Source organism: Lemur catta, chromosome 2 (genome assembly GCF_020740605.2).
Source record: "Lemur catta isolate mLemCat1 chromosome 2, mLemCat1.pri, whole genome shotgun sequence".
NCBI classification, from domain to species: Eukaryota; Metazoa; Chordata; class Mammalia; order Primates; family Lemuridae; genus Lemur; species Lemur catta.
The window spans coordinates 123,186,968-123,206,894 of record NC_059129.1 but is presented as its reverse complement, the minus strand read 5'-3'; the positions used below and the strand labels follow the sequence as shown (position 1 = coordinate 123,206,894).

Sequence of the window (19,927 nt, the reverse complement as noted above, 5' to 3'; positions counted from 1 at the left end):
GGAGAAATACTTCAGGACATTGGTCTAGGCAAAGAGCTTTTTCGGTAAAACCTCAAAAGCATAGGCAACAAAAGCAAAAATAGACCAATGGGACTTCATCAAGCTAACAAAGCTTCTTCACAGAAAAGGAAACAATCAACAGAGTAAGGAAACAACCTACAGAATATGAGAAAAATATTTGCAAACTATTCAACAAGTGATCAATGACCAGAATATATAAGGAACTAAAACAACTCAATAGCAAAAAAAAAATCCAATTTTGAAAATGGGCAAATGATCTGAATAGACATTTCTCAAAAGAAAACATACAAATGGCCAATAGGCATATGAAAAATGGTCTAATTAGAATGAAGAAGCTATTTTAGAGAGTACTGGAGAAGAAAGCAAAATAAGGACAGTAAGGCAAAATAAGGACAGTAAGGCAAAGTAGGACTTTGGAAATCAGGGGAGTTTAAATTCAATGAAGAAATAGAATCACAAATATTCATGAGCACAAAAGCCTGATGGGAACATTATTTAAGAAAAATTAATCTGTGAATACTTATTTCACAAATTTATCTTACCAGTTTAATATTTTATAAATACCTTTCTTATTTTGTCTTGTTGGTTTCTGGACCTTTTATAGGAAAGGAATATATTATGTTTATAAATGTCCTCAGACAATCTGAAATTTTCCTCAAAATGGGGTATAAAACTCAAAATACTATGTAGTTTCAAGGCCAAATGTTAAGAAATAGATTTATCGTATTGTATATCTACAGGCCTCAGGTACATATCTGTTTCCTTTTTCTGCCTATAACCATCATACATTGTTGGTAGGTGTATACAGAATGACAGTATCTGTCAACATTTTAAATGTATATTCCCTTTGATTCAACTGTTCTACATCTTCGCAGACATGCTCACACATCTGCATAGAGGTTTATGATAGTACAGTGATGTCCCTCAAGGTCTGAATTAGTAAAACACTAGAGATCACTTAGATAACCTATCAATAGATAAGTGGCTATATAAAATAAGGTACATAGAAGGTGAAATACTATATAGCCATTAAAAAGATTGTTAGATTCATGTTTCATGTGTTGATATGGAAAGATCTCTAAAATATATTTAAGTGAAAAACAAATGCAGAATAATAGGTATACTCGGTACAGTATGCATGGTCTAAATTACACATTTGTCAAAAAGATGGAAGTGGAATATATTAATAAGACGGTCTAAGGGTAGAGGAAATGGTCATTTTACCTTTTAATATTTTGTGCTGTTTAAACTTTGGCAAAATCTGTGACTGTAAATCCACCTTTTTAAATGAATTAAACATATAGTAGTATTAAATGCGTGCCATACAGAAAATCCAAAATGTCTTAATTACGTGCATGAATGTGTGTAATCAAAGCATCAAAATTATGTTCTCCATCTGTTAACTTTTAAGGTGTGTTCTAAGAGAGTCTATTTTTTTTCAGGCATTCAGTAAATATTTATTGAGCACATACTATGTACTTTTTCTTGAAGTAAATATTTAATTTGAGCCTGAGAATTTCTTTAGAAAAATGGGCTTTTAAAATTGGGAGGAACCTTGAAAATCAGTATCCTCATTTGAGGTAAGAGGAAACTGAAATCTAAGTGGACATGTGCAAGGTCTCAGCACCTGTTGGCAGAGCTGCTGGGAGAACTGATCCCAGTTCTGTCCACACACCACCTTGAATGATATCAGAGGGACAAACTCACCTTGAATTTGTCCTCATCCTTTTCCTTCCACTAAAGTCAAGTCAATTCAGATCCCTTTCAGTAGATTTGTCTCCTCACATGACTAACTTTGGAAAGATTTAATGGTATCAGAAATGCAGAGTCTTTAACATTAAACATGTAGAGGAAACTGAAATGTTCTGAATTTCTGTTTTTTCTCTTAAAAAGTAACATTTTAATTTCTATAACACACAATGTCCTCAAGATTTACACTCTAAGTTTTGTTTGGGCGCTTGCCTACAGTGTTAATAACTCATCCATGTTTTTAGTTATCAGGCTGAAGGAAGCATCATATTAAAGAAAATAGCTTTGTGGGGCATATTTTTCCCTAAAATGAGGAAGGAACCTGTATTATGTAAAGAAGAAAAGAAATATCCCAGTGTTGAACAGTGTTTCATTCAGCTTTTGATGTGGTTGAGTCTTAACCAATTAGATTGTGAGCTCTTCAGAGACAAGGTCACCTGCTTATTAGGTCCCTCCTGTGTCTTAACCCTGCAGTCCCCAACCCCTGGGCCACAGACTGGTACCAGCCCGTGGCCTGTTAGGAACCGGGCTGCACAACATGAGGTGAACAGTGGGCAAGCCAGCGAGCGAAGCTTCGTCTGAATTCACAGCCGCTCGCCATTGCTCGCATCATTGCCTGAGCTCCGCCTCCTGTCAGATCAGCCTCCGGGAGGCATTAGATTCTCATGGGGGTGCAAACCCTACTGTAAACTGCTCATGTGAGGTTTAGCACTCCTTATAAGAATCTGATGCCTGATGAACTAAGGTGGAGCTGAGGCGGTGATGCTAGCGCTGGGGAGCAACTGCAAATAGAGATTATCATTAGCAGAGAGGTTTGCACAATAAATGTAATGCGCTTGAATCATCCTGAAACCACCCATTTCCCTACCCTCCCCCATCCATGGAAAAATCGTCTTTCATGGAACTGGTCCCTGGTGCCAAAAAGGTTGAGGACTGCTGCCTTAGCTGACTCAGTGTGAAATACTTGTGGGTCACTTAATACATCATTTATCAGCTAATTATTTTCTCCCAAATCCTCATAATACCTACAGAGAACCAATGCTATATTGAAAGACATGTAGTCATAGACTGGAGGATATTACATTGTTTAAAAAGAGAGAGACAGAAGGTACTATTGATTTTGAGGGCACTATATCCATTTGAGGATTGAGACCAGAGCATGTGATTTATGCCTTATTCTGGTGATCCCTAAGTGCGGCCCCTTGACCAAATCCAAACTTCACAGGTCAAATCCCTTTTATTAAAAGGATTTGTTCTGTAAAATTTGGATTCAGTCAAAAGGCCACTCAAGGATCCAGAAGGCCACATGTGCCCCAAGACCACAGGTTCCCCACCCCAAACCAGAGCGCTATGTGGGTTCCCAAAGAGTAGAATTCAGTGTATCTCCTTCAACCTCATTGTTCGCATATTAACTTATGCTAAAAATTAACAGTAGTACTTTCTTCCTGGAAATTTGAGGAAAGCAAAGGCCACGCTTGGTTAACGTAAAACCAAAGAATCTGTATTTGTTAAACATGGATCACTTAACACAGCCCTAACTGTTCACATTCTAACCTGTGTTTGATTTTCTTCTTTTTCTCCTCCCTAAAGCTGCAAGAGAAATCATCTGGTTAGAAAAAGAAGAGCGCGCCCGGCAGCACTATGAGAAGCACCTGGAAGAGCGGAAGAAGAGGCTGGAGGAGCAGAGGCTGAAGGAGGAGCGGAGGAGGGCGGCCGTGGAGGAGAAGCGGAGGCAGAGACTCGAGGAGGACAAGGTGAGCCACCCTCTGCGAAGGGTATGGGACTCTCCTCTTTGGGAAATGCGCAGACTTCCTGTGAGACTGCCATTCAGATGCCACAGTTTCTAGGGAGGTTGGAGTACGGGAGTCAGGTAGACAATGGGCTGATGATTATTATTGCCACAGAAACTTTAAAATCCCAGTTCTCTGGTCTAAACCTGTGACTGACTTACTAATGTTCAGTTCATCTATACTGAAGTATTAAGACCACTGCAAATAATTGGGTTTCTGTAGGGCTTTAACATTTGCAAACATTTTTACATAGATTATCTCCTTTAACCCTTACTTACTCAACACTTGAGTAAGTATTATATATTAGTTTCTGCAAACATGGAAGTTTAGACTCAGAACAGGTAAGTTACATGAGGTCATATAACTCAATAAGTTTTGAGGTCAGGATTACTCACATCCTCAGATTCTGAGCTTTATTTTTTTTTTTTTTTTTTTTTTTTTTTTTGAGACAGAGTCTCACTTTGTTGCCCGGGCTAGAGTGAGTGCCGTGGCATCAGCCTAGCTCACAGCAACCTCAGACTCCTGGGCTTAAGCGATCCTACTGCCTCAGCCTCCCGAGTAGCTGGGACTACAGGCATGAGCCACCATGCCCGGCTAATTTTTTTTTTTTGTATATATATTTTTAGTTGGCCAGATAATTTCTTTCTATTTTTAGTAGAGACAGGGTCTCACTCTTGCTCAGGCTGGTCTCGAACTCCTGACCTCGAGCGATCCACCCGCCTCGGCCTCCCAGAGCTAGGATTACAGGCGTGAGCCACCGCGCCCGGCCTTCTGAGCTTTATTTTTAATTAAATATGGTACCATATGTGTTCAGCATCAGTTTAAGCTAAGACCCACGCTACAGTGCTTGTGTGTGTGGATGAAAGCATCACACCCCAATAGTAAGGGTCATTTATTTGAGTGCCTATTGTACACTCAGGGTTTTATTAACTGGGACCTAATGATTTCAATAACCCTCTCAGATTGATATTCCCACCTTAAGATAAGGTGTAGAAGTTAGGAAATAGATTAGGAGTAGGTGGAAATTTAAGTAGTACTCCTCACTCCACTCTGCCTTAAGTTGAAGACAATTCAAACAGCCAGAGTGAATCTGATCATCAGCTCCTCTCTTCCATTTAAGGAACGCCATGAAGCTGTCGTGCGGCGTACGATGGAAAGGAGCCAGAAGCCAAGGCAGAAGCATAACCGGTGGTCGTGGGGAGGCTCTCTCCATGGGAGCCCCGGCATCCACAGTGCAGGTAAACAGCAACCACTTTCAAAATCAGTCTTTTTTTTTTTTCCTGGAAGCAAAATTCATCTCCCTTCTTTTTTCTAAATCTGTGTTTGCAAAACAAAAATCCTGCCAAAATTATTAAACTACAATTAAGTGATGCTTCTACCATTTGAGGATAAGAGGGTGATGGAGGTAAGAAGATAAGGTTCTTGCTTTCCTTTAACACAGGCCATTTTTCTGATGTGTTACAAATCCCTTAAAGAGAGAAATCTATGCGATATTTCTAAATAAACATTCTAGTTTCAACATTATGTTATTGTAGTCATTCCTTTGCATAAGAGTTTCAAAGATTATGGAACAAATTAACCAGTTTTATCTTTTTCTGTGGAAGAATCAGTTATATTGACTGATCAAAATCAATACTATGAGCTTATATATCCTGACCCTAAAATATTTGCAACACTAATGCTCTGTAAGAAAATGTGCAGGTTTATTAAGCCAGAAATAGTAGCAGATGTCTAAGCTATTTCCTTCTTGAATGGCCATAAAAATCATACTGAAATTTGGACTTACAGGAAGGTTTTATTTTTGTACTGTAAATTCAATACACCTTGAATTTTACATAGTATGTCAGTTCTTTTTCATTTGTGTGAGTCTAATAACTTTTTTTTTTAGTTTGCTTTGAAAAATCATTGTCTTACATTCTGTCCCTAGGTGGTTTTGTTGAATCATCATTCACCTTTCTCGATTTAGCAGGCCTGGACCACCACTACACAACTTTTGGTGGTACTAGAAAATCTGGTACAGACATCCCTGTGATTGCTGACTGCCTGACCCGTAGCTCGCACCTCAGACCTAGGGCCAGTTTATCAGTAGCTGAACCATCACCGCCTTAGTCATAATGCATGCTTGATATCCTGTTGCATAGACCTAGATCTGAGATTGGCACAGTGTTTCTTAAGTGTGATAATATGACTCAGGTGACTTAAAGGTATTGGAAATAAAGTAATTACATGTGGCACATTTGCTTTCTCTTTAAATGATCATTTTGGATAAAACCTTTAAAAAAATGTGTTTTAGCTAAAAAAAAACTACCTGGGATCAAAGTACATCCAGTTTAGCCCCCACCCCACCCCCAATCAATACCACTGTAGCCACTTTTAGTTTTAACCTAAATAAATATGGATTTTTATTTGTTTATTCTCTTTCATGCCTAATATTCCATATATCTTTTATAACCCTTTTATTTTTAAAGAAAATCTAAAGAATATCACCACAACTTGCTTTCCTGTGACACTGAACCAAATTTGAAAGCTTTTTTTTTCCCTTGGCTCCTCACAACCCAACGGTAGTTGGGGGCCGTATCAAATCTGTGATCATTTAAGTGTGATGTTTCATTGTAGGGATAGTTTGTGTATACATTGTATGCAGAAAAGCTGTCAGGATATATAATGTTTTTATAAACATTTTTTCTTTAGCTTCATGCTTTATAGGGCAGAAATATACTCTGTTATAGATTGCCAGACATTTTTGAAGGAAGATAAAGCTGCTTAATTCTTTGCTTCCACACTCAGAGTTTTAATATGTGACCTTTATTACTGCCACTCAGAACAAGAGAAACCAGTGTTGCATTTGTGAGCTGTTGGATAAAATCCATTTTAATAAGATGTGCATTGGAGCAAATTGCTCCTATACTAGAACAGAGAAGTCTGTCTGAAAATAATTAGGATTACTTTCAGGCAGACTTAATTAGAACTTTCTCAGAGATCAGAAAATGATCTGCTGTGATCTTGAGAGCAGCAACCAAGTCTCATTCATTTCAAATGCAACAATCAGTCCCTGCTGCATGATGGGTGTTCAGTCGATGTTTGCTGACCCGCAGATCCTACACATGGTCTATGTTACCATTAACATCCAACTGCTAGCTAATATCAAGTACCAGTGGTCTGTAAAACTTTTTACTTTTAAAACATATTCCTCATAAATCCTTTCATAAATTTGTTTTGTGAAAAAATAAATTACTAAAAATTATTTCATATATTAAGTAATAGAACAAATTCATGGCATATTTCCTTAGGTTTGACCATCTATGGCAGATTTAGAGGTTTTACTATTCATGGTATTTTTAGGATGGGAAGACCTAGTATAGCTCATTTTTTCCACTTTACTCTGAAGCAGAACTAAGTGTTTTTTAATAACCTATTGAGAATCTGCCTGAGGATAGGCCTCTATGTGGACACAGTTTTCTCTAACTAAAGCTTAACATATAGAGCAATATCAGAAAATGTATTGCTATAAAATCACCCGAAAATGACATTTGTTATTCCTCCTTGTGTTCTCTCCTCACATTTCATCATTAAGATGCACCTTTGATGATTTGCCCTAAATCTTTTCCTTATGTTAGGGTTGCCCTGAGAGCCCCTTAGTTAAGTGTAAATGTGAGTCACATAAATGGTGTGTTTTTTTCAATAATAAAATTGCTTCAACCATATAAATGAATCCCAGTCAACGACAGAAATGTCTGATCTTAATGGAAGACTTGCATATCACCCATGTGCCGTAAATAACAGTCAGAAATGTTATTCCATGGGGAAAGTCCACTGCAAAATTTTTACTGCCAAGGTTAGTGAGACCAATGGAAACTGGGTTTTGAAAGCATCTACCACAAGGAGTATTTTGCTTTAGTTTTAGAAGCAGTTAACAATAGAAAATGAAACACAATACAGCAAAATCCCTTTAACTTTGGCTATTATAGATCAGAACATGACCTGCCTCCTAGATACATATAATAATGATATTTTTATACATTTATTATATGTAGTTTTATTCAAGGAACATGCTATGCACTAATGAGCATGATTACAACTTGATCCCACTATACCAATAGCAAACTGATGTTTTTTGCCTTTTATATGGTTATTAGCCTTCTGATTTGAACTTTAAGAATTCTAAAATTCAAATTTTTGACTACAGGATGACTGTGGGATGAGCAATAATATTGTTCATGAACTTAGAATTCTGATTTTATTTATATTGCTGTCAGTTTTCTTGGGCAGGTTTATATGCTGATTCTATATCTGTAGTCACACTAAACTTATAGGCGCAGAGATATGGTTATTAGTATACTTTAAAAAAATTATAGTGACCATCCTTTCCACATTTAGAATATTTTTTTCTTTTCTTTTTTTTTTTATTCTTCTATAATGAACTTTAATGCCCTCAGTAAAATGACACTACAAGCGAAGGTAGCAGCAATTACGCAGAACCTGGTGTTCTTTGTACACCAGTGTTTGCTTTCTGTCTTACCAGCGCTTACCTCATTGTTCCTGCTTTTGGAAATCACAAAGGCATTCACTTTCATTGTCTTCTTTTGCTTGCACTATTTTAGAAGCCCTTCCTTCTGTCTTCATCCACTTGTCGTATTATAACAGTATCCTTGAATTTCCGTGGCTGACAAACTGGTGAACTGAATATTTATTTTATCCTGTAAGAAAAAATGAATTTTATTTCTAGCCTTTAAGTTACCTTTGAAATGTCCACTTAGAAAACTGTGTTATTATGACAGATCTAGAAATAGAGCTGAAAGCATCCAATCCTAGTTTTTCCTTCCATCAGTGATCTGGGAAATGGCAATCCTGCATGCTGGCTGTCAATTAGCATTATCTCCATTTGTTTTAGATCCAGACAGGCGGTCAGTTTCCACCATGAATCTTTCGAAACATGTTGATCCCGTCATTAGCAAGCGGCTCTCCTCCTCATCTGCAACTTTACTAAATTCTCCAGATAGAGGTACAGTCAAAAGGAAAACAAAAAAGTGTTCTGTTATTTACTTAATGCTTTTTTTTCTGGATGTTTACAGATAAAAATAAGCATCTGAAGTTGCTTTCCCTACGTTTCTTAAATAGGAAGAAAAAACTTCAGAGTAAAAAAGCAATAAACGGCTGAGCAGCATTTTCCTTGTGACAAGAACATTTCTCATTTTAGAACTTGGCTGAATGATTGCATTTAGCAGTGATGAAAGCGGTGCTTCTCTCAACTTTTTAGTAAATGAGTTTACAGCTCCAGAAATCACCCACTTATCCACCAAAATGCATATAATCTTTGTTATGAACATTTCTTTACTTCAATCATATTGTCTTTGGCTTTTCATCTGTACTTTGGAAATTCCAGGCTCTGACTTTCTAAAAATTTTAAAGTGATTCATGTTGGTTAGATTTCATTTTGCCAATTTCTCATTTAACCAAACATTTCTTATTGCATTTCTTATGTGTGCTATTGGTTTTTTGGTGTCCATTCATTTACTCTTGAGGGATTTGGCCTAACTTCAAGAATATCGTTGTCATTACAGCCTCCTGAAACATTCAATATTCATAGTCCTCCAGTTAACATCCTATTTGAACTTTGAGTTTTATTCATCTCATGGATTTACAGTACATGAATGTTGAGTTATTTGTAAAGTGAAAGTTTTATTTTACATATATCATAGAAGGAAAAATCAAGCTTCTAAGATAAGCTACTTGTTTTACATAACTAAGACGATTTTTAAATAAAACCAAAGAGTTATTGTGCAATATAAAAACACTCTTTAAAAGTAACAAATTGTGGTTACTTTGAGTACTTTATTAAGAAACTGATTGGGAAAGTTTCAGTGTTTATAATCTTTAAAAGGAATGTAATGTGTGCATGTTCTGTATGTATGTATGTATATTTTGTGTTCTATAAAAGTTGTGTCATTGTAATGTACAATATTATATAAGTGTTGATGTTATTTTATAACTAATCTCTTAAAGCAGTCAATATTTGAACAACTTCCTATTCTTGCCTTTTAACCGAAACCATTCCTGTTTTTTGTTAACCTAATTTGCCTTAATCATCGATATTAGTCAAATTAGGGACCTTTCATAAGTATTATGAATTAAAATTAATTTCATAAATATCCTTTATTTTCAAACCTGGTCCCTCATACAAAATATAGCGTGTGAATGCTGCTCTTAACAGTTGTTTCTTTGTCTTTTCTTTGGAACTGGTCACTTATTAAACACTTTAATTTCACACTTTTGTGAACCTGGGTTTGAGACAAACTGCAATGAGGGTTTTATGGTACTTTAAAGTTAAACATTGCTTACTGTCTCCTACAATCCCATAGCTGAAATTAGGGTGAGGATGGGAGTGAAGAGGTGGGCAATAAACTGGGCAATCTCCTATCCACACTTCTGTGGAATGACCATGTTGAATTGTCTGTATCAATTAGGAATAAGATGTTTTATACACCTTGCATGATAGTATCTAATTGGCTGCTCTTGTGATAAAGAGTCTTAGAACTGAGAAAGATTTACTGGATGGATCATCTACTTCAGCTGGGGTGATAGAGCCGCTAAGAAGTCAAGAGCCTGACTTAATGTCCTACAGGCTAACTGTTGCAGGAGGCGGCTAGAACAGCCATCACCAGCTCCTCACCCATGCGGCTGCCACACCACATCCTCAGTTCTTACCTGCATGGTGTCCTTTCTTAAATCTACTCCGTGCATTCTTTTGCAGGGTAAGGTTAGGAGTAGAGAGACAGGACATAGGATATCAGTGTCAAGGGAAGTTCAGTAACCGTTTCATAGCCTGGGCCAGAAAACTGCCCCATGAATCATGGTGCAGACCTAGAAAGTTGAATACTAAGCTGAACTAACAGGACAGGAGGGAGAGCACTGTATTTGGGAGTTCTGCTTCTCTGCCCCTTACCAAAGAGCTATGAACCAGTTCCTGGTCTAACAGGCCAGCTCAGCCAGGAGGAGGCTCCCATGTGGTCCAGGAAGCCATTTTTTATTTTTGCTTAGAGTAGGGATCTCTCTATGTTACCCAGGCTAGTCTCAAACTCCTGGCCTCAAGCGATCCTCCTGCCTCAGCCTCCCAAGTAGCTGGGACTACAGGCTCGAGCCCCACTGTGCCCAGCCAATATTTTATTTTTTAAGTTAGGCAAAACCCTCAGTAGGACTATGAGAGATTTAGGCCTTTTAATAAGAATAAAAATTCTTCTGAATTTGAATTTCTCTAATTTGGAAATATAAGTAATTCAGTTAATTTCTGCTATTTTTAAAAGTTGTGTATACTTTATTATTTCGTTAGAAAGCATTCTTACCAGGTTATTAAATTAAAGGGCTTTATAGACAAATCTGTCAAGTGGGTTTATACATCATTATCAGAGTGTTCAAGCTTTCTCAGGCCTATGGCATAGACTTTAAAGCTGATATTACATTGAGGCTCCGATACCATCAGCGATGACATTCATCGGGAATGCATCTGAACAGCTCTACTGGTTACTAAAAATACATCACTTGATAAATAGCCATTTCTCTAAGACATGCTTCCTCAGGCCCTTGGAAGCCAGTGGAGGCCAATCTAATGGAGGCTTTGTGCCTTTGCCCTACTGGCTTTTAAATATTTTGATTATTACACGTGAATATAGTGTTACATGGATAAAATTACCTGAGTTAAAGGAAAACTCTGATTATGAAAGGTTTCTATAATTGTTGCAACAGAGAGAATGTCGCCACTGGAAATTTTTACATTAAAAGTGTATATTATTATCACTAAGCTATCCGCTTAACCAGCTTTTACTCTAGAAAGAACAACAGGGGGCCGGGCTGTGGCTCATGCCTGTAATCCTAGCACTCTGGGAGGCCAAGGCGGGTGAATCTTTTGAGCTCAGGAGTTTGAGACCAGCCTGAGCAAGAGCGAGATCTCGTCTCTACTAAAAATAGAAAGAAATTAGCTGGACAACTAAAAATATATAGAAAAAATTAGCCGGGCATGGTGGCGCATGCCTGTAGTCCTGGCTACTTGGGAGGCTGAGCCAGGAGGATTGCTTAAGCCCAGGAGTTTGAGGTTGCTGTGAGCTAGGCTGATGCCACGGCACTCCAGCCTGGGCAACAGACTGAGACTCTGTCTCAAAAAAAAAAGAGAAAGAAAGAACAACAGGGAGCTTGAAGAGTAAGAACAAAGTTGCCCATCTTTGCTTTAAATTAGTCAATACATTTTCCCCCTAGAATCTCTATCAAAGGATGCAGTGGTGGACCTCAAGCTGAGTTCTGCCTACAGGCTTGTTCTGTTTTACTGAGCAGTGTTTTTTGTTCTTGTTTTAATTTGAATTAATTGCCAACATTTAAAATAATGAAAGGCTTCATATAACATTTAGGTTTCCTACTTCTAATGAAAAAATTAGCATCTGACAACATTTTCCTAATTTCTGCATGGTACCCATTACCTGAAACTGAATAGTGATTTCATGCTTGTAGGAGGAAAGTGGTAGTGCAGGTGTCCATCAGATTTGTTTTGCCCAGATCACTTATTTGTGTTAACCTGCATGGTCCCTAGAGGCCTTTGAGTTTGCCTCCTCTGATCTGGGTGGTCTGTTATGGGAATTGTCAGTATCTCATTATTAAGTGTTTAAATAGGATCAGTACCATAGAGTTGTTCCATGAGAGTTAATATCTGTTCCTTCAGCTTTGTAATCCCAAAATTGGGCCAGTCTAGGTGGGGAAAAAAAGGAATCGACCAACTCTGCTTTACTAACCTTTACTAAAAGGTTATCTTATGGAAGATATCTCTATCTCTATCTTGGTCAAGGCATAATTAGTTATTCATTCATTCATTCATTCAATCATTCGGGGCAGGGTCTAGCTTTGTTGCCCAGGCTAGAATGCAGCAACATCATCATGGTTCACTGTAACCTCAAACTCCTGGGCCCAAGCTATCCTCCTGCCTCTCAGCCTCCTAAGTAGCTGGGACTACAGGTGCATGCCATCACACCTAGCTAATTTTTTTATTTTTTGTAGATACAGAGTCTCACTATGTTGCCAAGGCTGGTCTTGAACTCCTGGCCTCAAACAATCCTCCTACCTTGGCTTCCCAAAGTGCTTGGATTACAGGCCTGAGCCACTGCACCCAGCCAAGGCACAGTTATGAATGCAAAAGAAGTGGAAACATGTTTCTTCTAGCAAAATCTGTCATCACAGTATCAGGAGCTATAAAACAAATCTCTTTGGATTTGCTTTACACGCAAGTTAAAGTGGGTTTTTGATGATCTTCATTTGAGGCAAGTTCATTGGTCGATGCCTTGACAACTCAAGGAAATACAGTAACTGAACTTCTTAATGCAGTAAAGAAAGGGACTTATCTTTTCTATGATAACCCATCTCTGCAGTTGTAAGCCATAGTCATCCTACAGTTTTTCTAAGAAAAGGAAACATTCATCTTCCTTTCCTTTCTTCCCTTTCTCAGCTGTTGAAAATTTTCAATTTATCCTAATCACTTTTTCCCCATTGACTTTATTCTGTGAATGTATTTTAATTTTAGATAGTGTTATATTCTGCTTTTACACAGACTCACATTGCCATGCTATAGTTTGTCGTAGTACTTATCTCATAGTGCTTTCTACCAACTGTAACTATTGCAGTAGTTTTTATAACAGGTCTTTCTTTATTAATGTCTTAACCACAAAGACTCTTCTAATAAACAGAAAATCTAATGAATGATTCACTAGTTTCTAAATTCATCAGAGCCTTAATCAAAACAGCCACTCTTTTAAAATAAAGTCAGATAACTAAGGTATTTATTGGAAGTTGGTACCTCATTCCAGACAGGAACAAATACTTTTTATAACAATATTTAGCAGTATATGGTTTTTATTAACTAAAACTAATTTCCTAGAATTTAAATGCCATTTCTTTAGAATATGATATATACAAGATTATTATAAGAACTCTTGCTCCAGGGGCAAATTGCAGCCTAATTTATAACTGGCATACATTTCCTAAGCATGGCCTTGCCCCAGTATAATTTGAGGCCATACATCATTGCATTATTTTTAATTTGTTGTCTAGATTCTTCAGGTCTCCACTAGGATTTTGGCTTTTCTGTTTAATTTTCTCTTGCTTCAGCCTTAGCCTTATCCTCAGCCAAAATCTTTATGTTTGCTGCCAAACAGGGATCTGAAAGAACCTGCCTTGCCAAATGGAAAAGTCAAAAGGAATCCCATGCAGAACTCTGCATGAGTCTTCTTTCATTTTATTGTATCTAATACACACACACACACACACACACACACACACACACACACACACACACACACACACACACACACACACACACATACACACACACACACACACACACACACACACCCGCAATTGCCCAAGTAGCAATTCATGGATATCTAACATAATTCAATGGCGACCCTTTCCATCTTTTATATAACTCCAGTCTTTCTTTAGCCTGCCAATGCCTCTGTTGGGGTTTATTACTCAAGGTATACTTAGGAAGCCCTTTCACTAAGTTGTGTGCCATCAGTCCACTGCCCACCCCGATGCCTGTCAGATAGTGCCTAGTATTGCCCTGGAGTTATCAATACACCTCAAAACTATAATCGAAATGATATTTATGTTTTATTGCCATTTGACTACTAAAGAAGGGTGGTTAGCAAAATCTGCATGTGTGAAACTTAATTTAGAGCGTGCCACGAACTTAACATCTTGAAGAAAGGCAACCTTAGGGAATAGCTCTCCCTTTGGGCAGGGTTTCTGTTGCCCTGACTCTCAGCCACTGTCCTTGCAGAGCCCGGTCTCGCTCGAAGGCCTGGCACATGGGAGCAATAGGTGTGGTGTCTACGCGCTGTTGACCCTGGACAGAACGCTTCTAACATCTTGCTTATGTGGTGACGTTTAGCTCGCCGCCTGCAGCTCAGCCCATGGGAGAGCAGCGTTGTTAACAGACTCCTGACGCCCACACATTCGTTCCTGGCCAGAAGTAAAAGCACAGCCGCCTTGTCTGGAGATGCAGGTAAAACTGTCCAGGTGGAACCTTCCCAGTGAGGTCAAGTCCTCCTTTCAAAGCATATCTGAGCCGCCAATATTTGCCTATTCACACCTCAGTTTTCCCTGTGTGCTCCTCTCTCCTCCGGGTGGAAGTGTCTGTTGGTGTCATGCCCCGGCACACTTTCCCCCAGTATCCACCTTAGTCTTATCCGGTGCCAGACACCAAGCTTCAGAGGCCTCTGCCTGTTCATAGCATTACCAGGAAAAAGTATCCCGTACCTGCCCTTTCTTCTGAGGAGATGATCCAAGGTAGAAATAATTTAATTTTTAATATTAATATGTTGACTTGGGAATCAAATCAAAGCACAAGTTTGTTATTTAAGCATAGAGTTTCTTAATGTGGCTGTGGGCTGGCTACTTATCTTCCCTGCACCAGTCTTTTATGTGTAATCTAGGAATTGTACCCTTCTAGAACTCTCGGAGTTGTGAAGAAGGCTAATTATAGTGTTATTTGTTATATTCTTTGAAAATATGTAAAAACATGCCTGGTACTGGCTACTGTGATACTGGTTATTATTAATAGACTCCTCTACATTTTTGAGATGTAAAACATGCCTGAATGAGCCAATTAAATCGAATGAAAAGTTAACGTAGAGCCTATATCTATTTAATTGGTAAGAAAGGTACATATTAGGGTTTGAGTAACACTTCTGTCCTGGTGAGTTCATTTAGTTTTTTCCAAATATTTTTGGGCACAATTGATGTATTTATGTAACCAGTCTGCCAGCCTTCATTTTTGGCACTTAGGAGATTGCATACCCTCTCCATAAAGTCCACGTTAAAAATGCCTTGCCTCTGCATGTTCATTAGCCCACTTTACAAACAATAATTCTTGGTGTTTTTATGGCATCTTTTCTCTATGGTGCCCAATGAGCGAATGATTCTCAACCCCAAATCTCTCAGTACCCCTGGGACACAGTCAAAAAAGCAAGCGTGGGCATTTCTACCACCTCTTTATGGAAACCAAGTGCAGTGAGGATAAGTGACTTACACCAGGGTCACTTAGAAAATTGGTGGCCTGGATCTTGAATGTGCTTACCCCTCCCTCCTCTGCACCCTGGGTGACGCTTTGTGTGCAATTGTGCGGTCAGCTAGCTGCACCATGGTGTTCTGTGTTTTCTGTAAAGTAACTCTCCTGTCAGAGCTGTCACATTGCATCTGCAATTTTTCTGGATGAGAAAGTACAGCTTATTTCAAGATAGTTTTTTTCTGTGCCTATGAATTTCATGCTTTTATATGTCATGAAAGTTTTTTTTTTAATGTCTAGCTAATGGAAGGACCTTTGAGATGGTTTGTCAGTCCTATTAATATTTCATAGAGTCTAACTAGTTTATGGCTATCATGCTTCTGAATCTCTACATTGTGTGTTGTTGTATTGTGCTAAAGGACTGTCTCACAGCTAGGAAATAGTCTTTCTTTGCTATTTCTGTCATCACTAACTTTCGTCAATTCTTTCACTCTCCTTCTAGTCTTTTCCAACACCATTTCCTCATTTTCCACCCATTCTACTTGCTCACCTTCCCTCCTCCTCCATCGTTATACCCAGTCAAGGTGCTTCATTATCTGCAAACTGGCTCTTTACTTTGCAACTTTTCCATTCTCCTTTTCACAATTAATATGTGTCTGTAATTTATTTTAGTGTGAAAAAGTGCATAGTCTGTGAATTGCTTGTTTTACTAATACATTGCCTAGATCATTGTCACCTATTGCACTGATGCAGCTTATGCTTAATAACCAAGACTCTTGGTTTTGTTTTAAATTTCCATTTAGAATTACATATATAAACATCTTTCTAGTTGTCTTGTCAAAAACACTTTTTCCATCACTTTAATTTTTTCATCTAATCCTTGATTCTTTTCTCTTGTCTTCCCATTTTAGTGTTGTCCCTTGACTTCATAATATTCCCAATTGCCATTGGCAAGAAGGTGACCCTCATTGGAGCAGGGTTACATTAGTAGATTAAAACAGCCACTCTTTATCCCTAGGGTGTTGCGTGATTGCAAACACCCTGAGCAAACAGTAGAGCAGTTGAGAATTGGAAATCTGAGTCTCATACCTCTCATTTGCACTCACTGTTTTGGGTTGACTTTTCCACGCCCCCTCCTCCTTTTTTTTCCAGAACTTTCCAAATGTGATTATCAGAGCTCAGGATTAAATAAATTAATACATGCTTACAATAATACCTGCACATAGTAGGCCCTCAATAAATATTAACGTTCTGTTATGCAGTTTTTCTATTCTCTATGCTACACTCCAACCACTTGAACTGCCTTGTCTTTTCTCTGCACCTGTTATTTCATATAGAAAATCTTGAATGAGTTAAATTAATGCACACTTACAAAGAAGAGTAGGATGAGATACAGATATTATGGAAGACTTTCTCAAAGACATTTCCATGAGACAGTGTTCATGTTTAATTAAACTACTTGGGATATGAAGGGTACTGTGGGAATAAAATAACTGCATGTTGCTCTTACTATTTCTTCAGAAGGGCAAGAAAATACAAATAATCGGTTTAAAGATTTCAGGTTTTTCAATACTTGCTGATTTAGTACAGCAGTGAATTCCATGAAATTTAATAACCTCACAAGGAACTTATAATGTTTATTGTAGCCAGAAGATGTTCTTTGGACAATTAAATTTGATGATTTTTTTCTATGGATTACACTAAACAGATTTAAGGATATTTTCAAACTGTATGTAATATTACCTCTACAGTAAAAGAATAAACCAGAAGGCATGATGAGATTAGCTTACATCCAGGATGGTCTCAGGAACTGCTCCATGGATGCCTCATGAAATTGTTATTTTCCACTAGGGAGAAAAGAAATCATATTGCTGTGCTTCATTCCTTTTTCAGTGTCAGACCCATGGCCTCAGAGCAACACTGTTTTCTGGGGTTTCCTGATCCTTGAACAAGGCCAATGGCCTTTGCCCGTGCCCTGAGCAATGTGTGCCTTTCTTCCTGGTCATTCATCCCCAGAGATGCCTTATGCCAGGATGTTATTCCTTAAATGCATTTGATTGGCTTGGAAGAATTTTGCAGTAATGAACTTTTTCTTGTCTGGAAAATGCAAATGTCTTGTGGTGGCACTTCAGAAAAGGTTATTTTCAAATTGTTTCTCCTGTGATCACAAGCAAAATGACAAGAGGTTCTCTTTCCTCACCATACAAATCCTTCCTTCACCATTAAGGTTGAAAATAAAGCTTTATTTAACTTCCCAAGTAAGACACACATTCTTTTAAGGTGAACTGAGGAAATGCAAGATGTTTTAGTTCTGAAGAAATAGAATTCTATTTTCAAATGAGGGGAAGAGGGTGCAGTTTGCAATCTATTCACTGCCTCAGTCATTCAGTAATAGCCATGGATACTGCCAGGCGTTTAACCAAAGAGAGCACGTTATTAAAGATGCAGTCTAATCAACTTTCTCTCTGTAGAATAAACCAAAATAACAGTTAAATATTTTTTAGCCTCTATAATTCTGAAATTAAGATTATCCCAAATTTGTCATGAAAACTTTTGAGTTTGTAATTTGTCAATACTGTTACATTCAACTGGCATAATGGTTTCTTTAAAGGGTTGCTACAACGGCTAGATTTGAGTAAAGTTATTTTGTGACCCTGTCCAAATATATAGTATTCTCCTCGGTAGTCAAGTTTGTCTTATTTTTGCTGGAAAACAAGATTTCTGAATGAAACCTGAAAGTAGACCTTGGAACTGTAGTACCCACTCTTTTAATATCTATGCAGTGTTACCTGAATTTCTTTAAACCCATTGTTGCTCAGAAAAACTTATTAATAGCAGTGTTCCTTTGAAGGTGAATGGTCAGACTGTGTGGTTTTTCAAAAAAAATATTCCATCTTGAGTAAAACTGTAAAAGCTATTCATGATTCAACCTTATTTTTGGCAATTCTAACATGTTTATGTTCTATTCATCGTTTTAAATGGTTATATCCAATCTCCCCTTATGATCTAATGCTGCTTCTTGTGAACCATCAAATGCTCTGGCTTTTGGTAAAACCCAGAAGCACACGTTTGGTTTGCCTGTAAATAAAACATTTACAGAATAATTTTTTTCTGGAAATTATTGCTTATCCTTTTGACAAGTCTTAACACTTGATAAGACTTGGTCATTTAACATCCTTTAAATTCAGTTGCTTTCCCCCACCCCTTGCTGGCTGTTGAACTTGAATCCTGAAATAGTTGTAGTATATCTTGCTTGCCTGCTTGCACGCTTCCTCTCTTTCCACCTTTTGTTCCATCTTAAAGCTAATTAGGAAAAACCTAATTATAGACCAGTCCCATATAAAACTTATGGCACTAATGTAGCATTTTTCCAGAACCATCAGTTAATAGGAATATAAGGCCATTGCTCTCCGTAATTATTGGATTACATCTGTATCTTTAATCAGCATTTAAATAGCCAAATAGCTAACAGTATATTCCAGATTTCTCACTAGGACATGCTTTCCTTTTGGACACATCATAAACTCATAGGACTATGAGGACAGCTGAGTATGATGGTTCTGGGCACCTGTAGGTAATAACATCTTCTCCCTACTTTTCTCTCTATCTCTGCTTGGCTCCTTTTCCTGAACCTGCTTTTGGCTTTCTTCAACTGCTCCTCTGGCACTCTTATGTGTAAAACCAATCACCTGCACCCTAGTTATCCCCATTTGTCCTCGTTCAGCATCTTGCAGCCCCATCATCATGCCCTACAAAGCTGCACACTCTAGAAATCCGACAGATCGACCAAAACTCTTTGTAACACCACCTGAGGGCTCTTCGCGCAGGAGGACCATTCATGGCACAGCGGTGAGTAGCTGTTGGGAGCAGCTGGGAGAGTCTGGGAGCCAGTGCTATTTCTGTTGCAGAGTGGACACTGCTCCCAGGTGCGGTGTGGGTGTAAGGGGGGAAGCTGCGACATCCCCTCCATCCCACCGATCACGCATATTGCTGGCTGGCTGGTAGTGTCTTCCCCCTTCCTCTCCACTTGGGGATTTTGCTCTCCCAAAAATTGGAATTTGAAGATGAAAACTGTTCTTTGTTCAAGCGTGCATGAGTGGCCAGCCAATCCTACCAGAGCCGCCATGCAAATAAGTACAATGACAGAATACTTTCATTTTTGGAAGTAAGAAAACCAAATAGCCTCTGAAGTGGAAGTGGGCCTGGACTGCCACCTTGACATTTTATTCCAGCCATATCCAGAAGCCAGCTGAACTCTAAATGTGGTTTTTTAAAAAGCAAGATAAAGAATCTTTATCCTGCTTAGCTAATCCCTGGCAAGGCCCAG

At 38.2% G+C, this 19,927-nt stretch overlaps 1 protein-coding gene across 4 annotated transcripts in view; it reads left to right on the top strand.

Annotated features, from left to right (window-relative positions):
- Window positions 1-19,927, top strand: part of MAP7 (microtubule associated protein 7) — a 179,172-nt gene that overhangs the window by 133,184 nt on the left and 26,061 nt on the right. For 2 of the 4 annotated variants that reach the window (XM_045544434.1, XM_045544435.1), the window contains exons 4-8: window positions 3,361-3,524; window positions 4,681-4,798; window positions 8,452-8,562; window positions 14,485-14,598; window positions 19,325-19,449. In XM_045544434.1, the coding sequence (XP_045400390.1) occupies window positions 3,361-3,524; window positions 4,681-4,798; window positions 8,452-8,562; window positions 14,485-14,598; window positions 19,325-19,449 (632 nt within the window). The remainder of the gene's footprint in view (window positions 1-3,360; window positions 3,525-4,680; window positions 4,799-8,451; window positions 8,563-14,484; window positions 14,599-19,324; window positions 19,450-19,927) is intronic. The other 2 variants (XM_045544436.1, XM_045544437.1) reach the window with 1 other exon arrangement.